This window comes from Scatophagus argus, chromosome 24 (assembly GCF_020382885.2).
Source record: "Scatophagus argus isolate fScaArg1 chromosome 24, fScaArg1.pri, whole genome shotgun sequence".
In the NCBI taxonomy this organism is placed as follows: Eukaryota; Metazoa; Chordata; class Actinopteri; family Scatophagidae; genus Scatophagus; species Scatophagus argus.
The window spans coordinates 11,448,902-11,461,985 of NC_058516.1; the positions used below are offsets into that span (position 1 = coordinate 11,448,902).

At 38.5% G+C, this 13,084-nt stretch overlaps 1 protein-coding gene and 1 long non-coding RNA gene across 4 annotated transcripts in view; one reads left to right on the plus strand and one right to left on the minus strand.

Annotated features, from left to right (window-relative positions):
• Positions 1 to 5,235, plus strand: part of slx9 (SLX9 ribosome biogenesis factor) — a 23,820-nt gene extending 18,585 nt beyond the window's left edge. The window contains exons 3-6 of the mRNA XM_046382548.1: positions 268 to 336; positions 2,618 to 2,795; positions 4,633 to 4,698; positions 4,830 to 5,235. Coding sequence (XP_046238504.1) covers positions 268 to 336; positions 2,618 to 2,795; positions 4,633 to 4,698; positions 4,830 to 4,956 — 440 coding nt within the window. The 3' untranslated portion in view covers positions 4,957 to 5,235. The remainder of the gene's footprint in view (positions 1 to 267; positions 337 to 2,617; positions 2,796 to 4,632; positions 4,699 to 4,829) is intronic.
• Positions 5,236 to 5,713: 478 nt separating this feature from the next.
• LOC124055767 lies at positions 5,714 to 12,880 on the minus strand. Of its 3 annotated transcripts, XR_006842787.1 has the most exons (6): positions 12,446 to 12,880; positions 9,038 to 9,268; positions 7,144 to 7,301; positions 6,507 to 6,611; positions 6,130 to 6,222; positions 5,714 to 5,832 (listed from the first exon to the last, which is right to left on the minus strand). It is a non-coding gene; the product is annotated as an uncharacterized LOC124055767 (long non-coding RNA). The 3 variants fall into 3 exon arrangements; XR_006842788.1 differs by having other exon boundaries at positions 5,730 to 6,214; positions 12,446 to 12,879; XR_006842786.1 differs by having other exon boundaries at positions 5,730 to 6,222; positions 12,446 to 12,878.
• Positions 12,881 to 13,084: the final 204 nt, after the last annotated feature.

Consider the following 13,084-nt stretch of genomic DNA (forward strand, 5'->3'; position numbering starts at 1 on the left):
CATGTATCTTAAACAGAGCGCAGGATTATGTTGTGATCCAGCCTTTCCCCCCCTCTCCCTCCGCGAGTGGGGGGGTGGAGAGGGTGGAGGCTTGTTGTAGCTTGCAGCCAAGTCATTTTCTCACCACCTTTGATGTATCTTTAACACATTTATGAATTTTGCCTCTCTTCATGTTTAATTAGTAAGCTTCTCCCTCAGCTGACCGGGTTTGATGTGTGCTGTCACGTAACACACTCTGTCTGTGTTTTTGTGTGTGTGTTTTCACAGAACCAGACGAGAAGAAAGTCAAGTCGAAGAAAGAGAAGATGAAGGAGAGGAGGGAGAGATGGCTCAATAGTGAGTTTATATCAACACTCGGCACTTTAGAAGGAATGTACATACGCCAGTAAAAATATTTACGCTTAACCATAACACCAGTGACTTTAAATCTTCACTTCAACATATTTAAATTACATTGTGGATAAGCGATTCTTAACCAATGTGGCATCAGTGAATTCTAATGTAAATAATAATTAGAATGGGTTGTTCTTTTAATTATCATTATATTATAATAATTATTTGCTTATTGTAGACTTTCCCTTCATTTTTCCCCAGTTGAGACCCAAATATAAGGAATGTGATAGTTTGTTTGCCATTAGGGACTGCATTTTGGCGAGACTTTCATTTCTTCCCATGAATATCGCATGATTGGCCGTAAAATAGAGAAAAAAAACTTGATACCAGTTGCGAGGCGTGTTAAAATAATGGCTTGATGGATTATCTAGCACTGTGGCAGCGGCTGGCTGAAGGGAAGGAAAATGAGCGCTGATACCTGAACCTGTGCTGACTGCGTACACAAGCATGAATAATGGAAAAAGACAAAAGTAACCTTGACAAGCACAAAATTAAAGCATGATGTTTTGTGTTTTTATTTTTTTTATTATTGTTCAAAATCAAATTCCATGCCCAGAGCCACATTGTTACACCGGATCAAACTTAGATAATTAATTTATAACTTATTCCAACAGTAACTTGGGACCAAACTTGGACACAAAAACAACAAAAAAAAAAACAAACAAACAAAAAGACTAATAAAAGAGTCATTTGATAGCAGAAGGGTACAGCAGCTTGAGTTTGTCCTGGAGTCTGGTGCAGGTTAGATTAGAATAAATATTTAAATAATAATCTGCAAAAATAAATATTCCAACCAAAACCACCATCCTTTGTTTGTTCAACAATAAAGAACAAATAGAAATTCAGTCGGGGTGTTTTTGCCAGTAAAACAAAAAGGTTTTCATCATTACTTGTTAAAAGTTAAAGGCCGGAAATGATTTTCATAGCAGCATGTATTCATTTTTTTAAATTTATCTCTCAACTTTTAGAACTTTTAGAAACAAATCTTCATCTCATATCGGTAGGTGTAACATTAGAGCTTACAGCGAAGATTCATTTTAGCTGCTTTATGAAGCTGCAGCCCAGATATCGTCAGTAATGATTACAGATGTCTCAGCCAGCTATTCAATACTTTCCTGGCCGATGAGTAAGTCACAGAGTTTGGGGCGTTTTGGCTGAATGTCCGTCTTTGAACCTCTCTCTCTCTCTCTCTGTAATTATAACTGCTTACCCCCGACACCACCAACGTCATCACTGCCGCCATCATCTCCCATAATTGCGATCAGGCGTGTAACCATACCCTTCCGCTGAGCCAATCAATTCTTGGGTAACGCAACACATATCCTGTTCAGGAGTATAATTAGGTGCTAATGGCCATGTGACCGAATCTTGCTGAAACCCAAGAGCGGCTCTAGTTTTCAGGAATTAGAAGAAAATCCAAATGAAATATTAGCTTTTTTTTCTAAATTATTTGAGATCATGGACGCAGGGCAGGGACAGCAGTTTGACCTATGAAGCTTGTGACTGTAATAGTTTGCATGTTAGTAAGACAATATTCTCGTTCTGTTTATATATACATGCAGGATAAAATGTTTATCAGAAATGTAGGCAAAGCCTGTCCGTGAAGCAATGATATTCACACACTTGCGTACAAACAGATTAAAAAGATTAATCGCATATTTCCCAATTTTTCCCATATTTCCCAGCCTGGGATCAATAAAGTATATCTATCTATCTATCTATATCATCGATGTTGTCGAATTTCTGGAACAAAATTAACTCATTTGATGTGCATCAAATCACAGATCAAAGCGGTAAAATCGCAAAGAAAATTTGGAACTTCTGTTTTAAAAAAAAACGACTCTGGCCGTTTCATGAATTCTGCATATCGTGGATCAGTGCTCGCTAAAAATATCTGTTATTATGGCAGAAAGTGGACTGTATTTGTAATATGTTTGGATTGTATGTGTGCGTACAGCCAGATGAAAGCCTGGTTTTATTAGTTTTGTATGAAGCAGGCCTTTGTAAAACACTAGCATCAGACTGGAAGAATGTGTTCCTCATTTCGCTAGACTTTTTTAAACTGTTCCATGCTTCACATTTGACATTTTTTTTCTGTAAATGGAGCACTGTGTGTACCAGATGGAGACCTCTTACCCTTCACTGACATTCACTCTTGCTTCACGTCTCATTTGTATTATTGTAACCCGCCCTCCGTTATGTGTCTCCCCTCTGCCCGTCTCAGAGATCAGCGCCATCAAACAGGCCAAAGAGCAGCAGGCGGCTGAGGCCCGGAGGCAGGCCACGCCCGTGGTGGGAGACATGAGACCGCTAGCTGATGCCCTGCCGGAGCTCTCTCAGCTCATCGCCCCCGCCGCCGCTACAGCCCCCGCTGCTCGTCGAAAAAGCAGGAAAAACAAAGCGTAAGTTCCATTTCCAACATATATTCTGATGAAAGCGCCAGTAAAGTGAAGCTGTGATTGTAGTGTTTCAGTAGGGATCCATCAGATTAACTTAACAGGACCCCCCTATAATAAACATCATGGCCCAGGATTCCCTGAAAGTGGACTTGTTTTTAACAAAGCCCGCCGCCCCCCCAAAAAAAACTGCAGCTGTAGGTGGCATTAGTCTGGATTCAGACTACACACTAACTCAAAGTAGTTTGTAGTGTTCAAACTGGAAAAGTGACAAAATGAAGTATGCTTAAGTATATTTCTCTTTCTTTTTGAAAAAGTCACTTTTCAGGTTGATCTGCTGCTTCCAATTTCCCTCACAAGGATGATTAAAGTTGTATTGGATTGAAAAAATTGAATTGACAGTTTGAGACAGCATATACCTTTATATTTTGCCAAAGCGTACAGGCTTTTACACCTGGCTGAGATCTGATCCCAAAGTGAGTAAGATAAAATCTCTTTTCATGGAGTTTGCTTCTCTTCCTGCTGTTGTGAGATGAAGACAAACAAAAAAAAACACCTTTTCCACCAGCATATCAAGAATAAAGTCCAAATACTTGGATATACTTTGAATACTTTGAATTAGCTAAGCTGGTCAGAGGGGCTACTTAGCACTCAGGTCCAGAATCCATCCAGAATCAGGTCTCCGTGGCTGTCAGAGATAAGATGGAGGCAGGTGAGTTTAATGGTAGACTCTGTGAATTATGAGGCAATAGAGGAAGGACATCATATGAATGAAAGCCTAAAAGAGAGGCCATCAAAGACGGTCCTGATTATTTGACACAAAAGCCAAGTTAAAAACAGTCATGGCTACAGAAAGCATAAATCCTATCTGGGTCATACATACAGTATATGGTGGAATTTTTCAATTATCTCTCTTACCTCTGGAGCTGCTGTGGAGCCTCCCGCGCTGTGTCATTTATGTGATGGAGTAGTTACTCGCACAGTCGTTAAAAGGGGTCATAAAAGTTTCCCAGCTCGGAGCAGAGGGCTCATTTTCACCAGATCCCGCTCTGCGTTATTAAGAGATAAGTCGAGTGGACAGCAGCAACGCCCACTATGTCAGAACAGCTCTATGACACCAAAACTGTATGTTAAACAAGAATTTAGTTTTTCTTTTTCCTTTTTTAGTATAATCTATAACAATAATATTAGAGTTATCTCACGACATCCGCAGTTGCATATGTATATATACATATACACATATGTGTATATCTATGTATATATACATATATGTATACATACATATATGTGTGTGTGTGTGTATATATATATATACGTGTGTATATATGTGTGTGTGTGTGTGTATATATATATATAGACACACATATGTATGTATACATATGTATATGTATGTATACATAGATATACACGTATATATCTATGTATACATATATATGTATATATATATGTATACATACATATATGTGTCTATATATATACGTGTGTATATATGTGTGTGTGTGTATATATATATAGACACATATATGTATGTATACATAGATATACACGTATATGTGTATATACATATGCAACTGCGGATGTCGTCAGATAACTCTAATATTATTGTTATAGATTATACTAAAAAAGGAAAAAGAAAACGAAAATTCTTGTTTAACATACAGTTTTGGTGTCATAGCCAAGAGCCGTTCTGACATAGTGGGCGTTGCTGCTGTCCACTCGACTTATCTCTTAATAATGCAGAGCAGGATCTATATGTATATGTAGAGGTAGAATCCTGTCTTACCATTATGTTGTATTTGTGCATGTAAAACTTTCTCTGTTTTTGTCTTGTCTTGTCTTGTAGGCCGGTGAAGAGACCTGAGCCAACAGATTTCAGCCAGATGAAGCAGTCACAGAAACGCAAATTCCTGTAAGCAGCTCATCGTATCCTTTCTTCTTCTGTCAATATTCCTGCACAATAAGCTGTGAAATTAGTGTCTCCTTTAAAAAAAAAAAAAAGAAAGAAACCTGAATGCTTGTCTGTTTTTGCTCCTGTTGTAGGGAAGCAGAAACCACCCGGTTTAGTGACGCGGTGAAGACCCTCTCGGCCAAAATGAACCCTCTGGCGGATATCGGTGAGCAGCTAAGGAAGAGGATGAGGCAGGAAGAGGAGCAAGGTCCCAGCTAACAACAACAACAACAACAACAGCAGCAGCACATCTCTGTGAAGCTGAAGTGCTTCCATGGACAAATTCCAGTCTATGCTTAAAGTAAGGGAACCACATCCTTGGATTTGAAAGGAGAAAGATCCTGAAACAACCTTGCATCCTCCTCCAGGAAGCCGCTTCTGGACAAAGATGCAAAGATGACTGGCATGAAGACTTGTGAATGTTGTACTGGATATTCGTTCAGTTTTACTGTCCACATTTCCTGTTTAGTAATAAACCACAGCACATTTAACATTCAACTTGTATGTGTAATGTTTATATGCTGGATTTTAAATGTCTGTTATCAGGCGTATTTCTATTGGCTCCAACTGGAAACATCTAATGGTGCACGTACAAACAAATCTTATATATATACACACACACATTTATATATATATATATATATATATACATATATATATATATGAGAGTATCAGTTATGTGTGTGTATATTATACACACACATAACTGATACTCTCATACATATATATGTATATAGATGTATATACATATATATATACAAACACATGTGTTTATATATATATATATATATATATATATGAGAGTACACATAACTGATACTCTCTGATACTCTCATACATATACACATATATGTAATATGTGTGTGTATATATGTATATACATATATATATCTATCTACCTATACACACACATATATACATATATATCTATCTATATCTATCTACCTATACACACACATATATACATATATATCTATCTATATCTATCTACCTATACACACACATATACATATATATATATACACATACATGACCTACATACTGACCTACAATGCAAAGCCCGAGCCCAGGGCATGTCAGAGGTGGTTCGTCGCTCTGAAAGAATTAGAAAAGATGCTTTAAGGAAATTCACCGAGACATTGAAAGAGGTGAAGCAGAGAAAGCTGAAGATGATGGACTTCCTGCCTGGTTCCATGGTACATACCACACAATGGCATCTATCACCCAAAGAAGCCTGAAAAGTTTTTGACATGAGCATGAGGGAACCAACCTCAATGAGCGATTAACAAGTAAGTTCGAGAGAAACTGATGTCAACAAGACATTTTCACATATTCGTCTCTAACAGGGTGCAAAAGATCCATCATAACATGACACCCCTGTAGTGATTTTACCTTTCTGCCTGTGAAAACCCTGCAGACGAGGCATCAAGGGGAACAACAGTAGAAGAACTGCTCTCATCCAACTGGTTCACGGGCCCTAAATTCCTTGTGGGAAAAGGAAAAGAGATTACAGTTTCCAGTTGGAGATCCTGAGGTGAGGAAGGTGCAAACATCACACACACAAACTGCAGAATAAGACCAGGTCAACAAGGCCTGGTCTCATGCAGTTGGTGTTGTGAATCTGTCTATCAAGCAACAAATCAAATGCACACTCTACTGTTGATGAACGACAAGACGCAGAACTTGTGATCATCAAAGGTTTGCAAAGACAAGCACATCAGGAAGAAATAGAGACACTAAGCAGAGGTAAATGCTTAAAACTTTACCACCTTGATGCATTTTTTTAAGGCAGAGATGATCTACTCAAGGTTCCTGGCAGAGCAGTTCTGGAGCCGCTGGACGAAGGAGTATCTCCACAACGTCGTGGCACAGACCTATGAGAAACATTCAAGAAGAAACATTTTGTTGTGTATTCTGTACAAAGCTCTTATGCTGGTTTATTACCTGCAAAGAACTCATTAAAAAGTCACTAAACTATCAGTCCTGGCTGACTTGTGTCAACTGGATGCTACAGAAATAATAAAGTTGACTTGACTTGACAACATGCACATATGTCCACACGCACACACACAGATTTTCAAAATATAAGCCCCTCTCTCTCTCTGCTCTGTGACCCTCCCTGGCTGAAAGGGAAGGGAGGGGGGCATGGAGGGGGCCTGTTTCTATGGTAATGTGCACAGCTGCTCATATAGTCAGCACACAAAATGGCTGCTCCCACTACTAATACATGGAGCCCAATGGACACCCAGTGTATATTAATAAGATACACACACCACAACATGCATATATGACCACACAGAGACACGCACACACAGATTTTCAAAATATAAGCCCCTTTCAAATTACAGGAAGTGGCTGTCAAACAGTTTTTCAAAATAAAGGCTTCAAACATGTTTTGAGATCTACCAAGGAATGTTTCCAGCCAGGCAGGCAGGGTCCCGGCCGGCAGCAGAGCCCCGTCGAGCGCCATTGGCCCACTCAAAATTTCTTGTGAAGACATTTTGTAGCTTTAGCTGTTATTGTACAGCGTGATGGCATGTGGCGGCATGTGTTCCTGTATCAGCCTGTAAGAGAAGGTAAAATGATATATGAATAAAAATGCAAATAACTTAAGGAAAGCCTATCTAGTACTAAGTATGTAAATAATAAATACAAGGTAAATATAGTATAAGAAATATTTAATGCTTATTAATCATGTTTTTCTTTCTTTCTTCTTTCATTTATCTGTATTATATTAATCATGCTGATCTGTTTTTATTTGCCTGGGTTTACTTTTATTTATGTTTGTGTGTGTGGGGATGATGCCACATCACACACACACACACACACAAATTCGCCAGTGTGTTTATTAAGTCTTCACTGTTTAAAATAGCTGCAACCAAATTGGCTCCAACTGGAAACATCTAATGGTGCACGTACAAACAAATCTTCCTCGTCTCTACCAACGCCTACACAACCATAGGCACTTCTTCTATTTTCAGTATCTTCTCTTTTTTTTTTGCTGTATTCAGAGTAATATCGAAGCCGAGTGACTCATCAGCAATAACCATAGCAACTCCACTGATCCACGTAAATGAACATCTTGTCGGGGCAACGCCGAAACGCAAACTGAAATGAAAATATTTTCAAACTGTCATCACTAAGCAGACATGTTATGGAAAGCTTAGTAAGGGAGGTAAACTGATTCACTGGTATAAAAGGCTTGAAAGCAACGGTGGGTTTGCGAACGACCACCAGCCATCATAATGCAGCAGTTTGAGAACATTTTTCAGCACGTAACTACAGAGATATTAGGGATTTCGCCATCTATAACCAATCCATCCATTTTCTATACCGCTTATCCATCAGGGTTGCGGGGGGGAGCTCCATCTATAACCCACAGCATGAAAAGATTCAGAGAAAACTGAGGACCAATCGGACTCAGGAACCCGTCAGAAATCCAGGAGGTAAACATGTTTCGTCAGATTTTTTTTTTCCCTGTCAATGCATTTACAATTGAAAGCTAAAAGTGTAACATGCAAAGCAACAGGCATCCCGAAACGCTGTTGGCTTCTATCTGGGGGCTCGTGCTCATCTGAACCCGGACTGACAAGGAAAGGTTGGGTTTTCCGTGCCGTGGTCTGACAATTCTGCAAATCGTCTTCGTGACACCGTGTTCTCATGAAGAGCTCAGCCACTTAACACATTGCAACATCATAGGCTGCCACCGTTGCAACAAGTCGGTTCAAGAAATTTCCGCCCAACAAGGTCAGCTCATATCCGCTGCGAGTACCACATTCCCAAAGAGCGGAAAGATCTGCTGCATAATTAACCTCCTGATCATAACATCCACGGTTCTAAGCCTAAAATTCTGACTTAGTCCACGGTACATCTGTGCATCTTTAGCTAGGATTAGCTTTAAACTAAGAATCTTAACGAAATCCACATGGGATCTTTTCTTGATTTTGGCATTTTTACTTTAATTGATACTGAAAGTTGAGACCTACAGGAAAGGGAAAGAAAGGAGGATGACATGCAACAAATTTTTTTTTCCCCCCCTTGCCAAAATCAAAAGGAGGAAAACATGACTAAATCCTTGAAAAAGGAAACAGACATTCATATAGTTTGCGAAATTTTTCCACCATTTATGTAAGTGAAAGCCATGGACGCCTTTGCTATGATTAGATTAGAGGTAAGAAAAACCTAATCAATACAAGGTTCAGTGCTGCTGTTCCCATTAGGACTCATTAATAATGGATACTCTGGGAAGAGCACAGTGTCAGATTAAAAGTAATCAGAGCCCTCAGCATATACTACATACATGGACAGTGGATGCACTGGATGTCCTTCGTCAGTCATCAGAGACGTTCTACTTCCCTCTCAGAGTGAACAGGTGCGGACATATTTTCTTCTTCTCCTTTGACTGGAGTGTTAAAAGACCTGTTGTGTAATTTCGCAGCCTTTACATTCCTGCACGGCCAAATGGATCCCTGGCATCGAAAAGAGACGCCATCTCGTCAGCAGCTGATGCTCAGAGACAGCGGAGGATGACCTAATGTAAACACAGGAGAGAGAGAGAGAGAGAGAGAGAGGGACAGGAAGAGGATTAAAGGACCAAGCTACAACAAGTCTCCTGACAGCCGGGTCTTCTAACAAGAATTAAAAACATGTCCGAATGATCACACTGAACGCCGTTCATCAGCACGTCAGCTTTGATGTCTTCAGTAGGGAACAATTGGAAAAAATAATTCCACCTATGAAATACGGCTAAACTTTGTAAATGTCATTCTTGTTGTTCATAGGCAGAATCAGTGATGTCATTCATATGAAAATGTTCATCTGATAGAAACAAAGGTGGTCATTTTCATATATATTGGTGGGACTGCACATCATCATAACTAAATATGTGAATATATATGTAATTTTCTGTTCATGGAAAAGCTTCAGTAACCTAAGAACCTCACCTGTAGTTTTGCATATATTTTTTTTTTGCTCATTAGCCAAAACCAGGATGTATTTTACCTGAGCGGCATCCACTTTCCAACAATCATACCTTTTTTTTTTTTTTTTTTTTGGAGGTGATCAAAAAAAAGAGCCCACACACTGTACAGTACACCGACAACACATTTATTAGACCATCAAACAATGTTTCAATCCACATGGGGGTCTTTGTCAGATCAAACAGGGCCTGATGAAGACCTGTCAAGATCTCTCCCCACCCCTGGGGATTCAAATGTTGTCTAATGGTCTAATGAAAGCGGTCTACAGTGTGTGGGGCTCTCATTCTTTCATCTTCATACCTGAGATTTTTACTTTTCAGACAGCTAGGGGTTTCACTTCGCTATGCTTTGAAAATTATATGAATTCAAAAATATGTGTTTATTTATTTATCACTGCTCTTACGCTCACAAATTAGTGATATGCACTGTCATAGTGCTGTCAAGTTAGTTCAGCACGGTCAGATGAATCTAGTAAGGGGTCTTGTGGTAAAAAGTTGCGCCATTAATGACGTTCCTGGTCACCACATCTCATAAAAGGACTTCTGTCTTGTGGCTGAAGCCCCAACACCATCGGCGCCCACTGAAAATGTAAATCTTTCTAGTTCAACAGCTCGTTTCACTTTTTCCAAGTAATTAAGGAGCGGATAAGTCCATATTTGGTGCACTTGTGACAACACTAAAGATATTTGGTACCTGAAATGCAACAGAAATGAGCTATGGACCAGAACCCAAATGTACGACTCTCGAAGTTTTAAAATAAAGTTTTTGTTCACAAAAGTACAAAACTGAAAATCACTTTTCAAAGAGGAAAAAACCTACACTATACTAAGAAACGAAAACTCACTAGACTGAAGCGAGGCTAAGAAAACGAACTGAAAATCACTGGAATAAAGTAACAAAATAACAAGAACTGGAAATGGCTACGGCAATAGCATGGAGACGCTGGTTGTCTGACACAAGGGACAAGACAAACTGGCACAGGACAAAAGGGGACGAGGACTATATAAACACACAAGGTAAGGGCACAGGTGGAAACAAACAGGGCGGAGACAGGTAATCCCAAAGGAGGGAAAACAAACAAAGGGGAAAAAAGCAAAGGTGACGACAACAGACACAGACAGGAAGTGGTGAAACAGGAAATCACAAGACAACATAGACACAAGACAAAACTGATAACTTAACAATGTTTCCTGGACAAGACACCTCTGCTCTTTAAACACTCTTTAAATCCAAGTGCTTGCTCAAGGGGGAATGTTGGGTTCTCTATATTTTAATTTAATTAAATTGGTCTAGACCTGCTCTAATTGGAAAGTGACATGAGATAACTTTTGTTGTGAATTGGCGCTATATAAATTAACTTAACTGAATTGAATATAAAATGAACTAACTACTTAAGTTCCCAGCATAGTAAACATAAGGATAAGCAATATAACTACCATCAGCATGTGAGTAGGCCTTTCATACATTTTGTAGACTTCTTTTTCAATTTACTCAACAATTCAATTCAATTTATTCAACAGAGATATTCATATTAAAATAGCAATCGTATTTACAGTTTAGCCTCAATGGACAACTAAATTTTATGATTAGGCCTATTGATTTCACTGTCTATCTTACATCGATTATCACAAAGATTTATTTCATATTGATCAATCAGAATAGAATTTTACACATCTAGAATCCCCTTTAAAAAATATCAGTATGAACAATTGAAACTGAATTTAATATCTTTCATTAGAATTTTCAGAAGTCAATGGAATCCTAACTTGTGAAAAAGCAATTGTTCATATCTTCTTTTAATACCACTACTGACTAAATGTTTAAAGTATACTTTTATGTATAAATACACAAGAAATACAAGAACCTCAAAAATATTGCCGTGGCTTGTTAACAACAATATGTTAGCTCTGACATTCTTTAAACATATAAATTTTTAAGTTACATAAATTCATGTGCAAGCGTTATTGATTACAGAGCTCAAATTAAGTACTGCCAGGATTCATTATTAATTCAAGGCATTAGTCACTCAATTCAATTCAATTTTATTTATATAGCATTTTTTACAATCAAAATGTAAAAACTTTGCAGAAACCCCGAGCAAGCAGACAGTGGCAAGGAAAAGCTCCCTTTTAACAGGAAGAAACCTTGCCCACATGAAAAGAAACTACATGAACATATATATATATATATATGTACACGCCACATATATTTTCCGACATATGTGCACATATTCGAAATTGGCCCCCTGCATATATATATTCATATATGCACACATATATTTACATATATATGTATAGCATATATCATGGAAAACATTTGTGGCATAGATAAAAAAAAACATATATGTTCATATATTTTGTGGGACTGTATAGTGAAAAAAGGTGTAAACAGCATGATGCAACAACAGCGCCGCCCTGCTGTTGCATCATGTACATCTACCCAACCAGTCTAAGCCGGAAGACTAAGTCTCCATTTTCAGGGGACTGAATAACATACAGACATTAGGTTGTTTGATTATTTAAGCTTATCCCACTTCCTGTTACAGATACGAGATGTAGCTGAAAGCTCCAAAAATGTAGTAATTGTACCTCTAAAGTGTTTCCAAGGTCTAGAATGTTTTGCTAACCATAGGGGGATATTTTTTAAAACGTTCTTTAATCACACACTGGTGGGAATATATGACAACACTACGATGTTAGGTTGCATAAAATATTCTAAAGTCCACTTACTGTAATGAACTCGAACATGATGTAGCAAAATGTCGGAAAAAAACTTTTCTGAACGTAAACGCCGGTCAGTTGCATGGAGACACCAGTATCAGCCGAGGTCCCTGGCTTTGCTTCCACGTCGGAAATAATAAAACTCTCACTCAATTGTTTGTTTTTACCGAAGCGAAGGATGTTTGCCCCAATGTTTTGACTTGTTTAAACAAAAACAACAACACGACAGCAGCGTCTCGCACGCAGCCGGCGTAAACAAACTTTTCAATTGCCCCCTAAACCCACAATGCATTGCGGTTTTCCCCCGCCCCTTTACGTCACACTTCCGGGTGTCTCGGTTCGGCTTTATGAGTCGGTAGTTCGCCCGTCGCCGCAATATGGATCGATATGGATGATAGATGATTGAAGCCATTTTAAAAACTACTGCGTGCAATAAAACAATCAAAAACTATTGTCTGCACTGAATTAAAATAAGTACAATCATAAATACATTTTGTTTGAACATACATGCGCATTACATCATTTGCAAATAAAGTGAGCTATAGGCATTATGTATGGCATATATACAAAAAGTCAGACATATATAAGCTATATATATGACATTATGTATGACACATATGCACCTGACTGTGGCATATATGTGGGTAT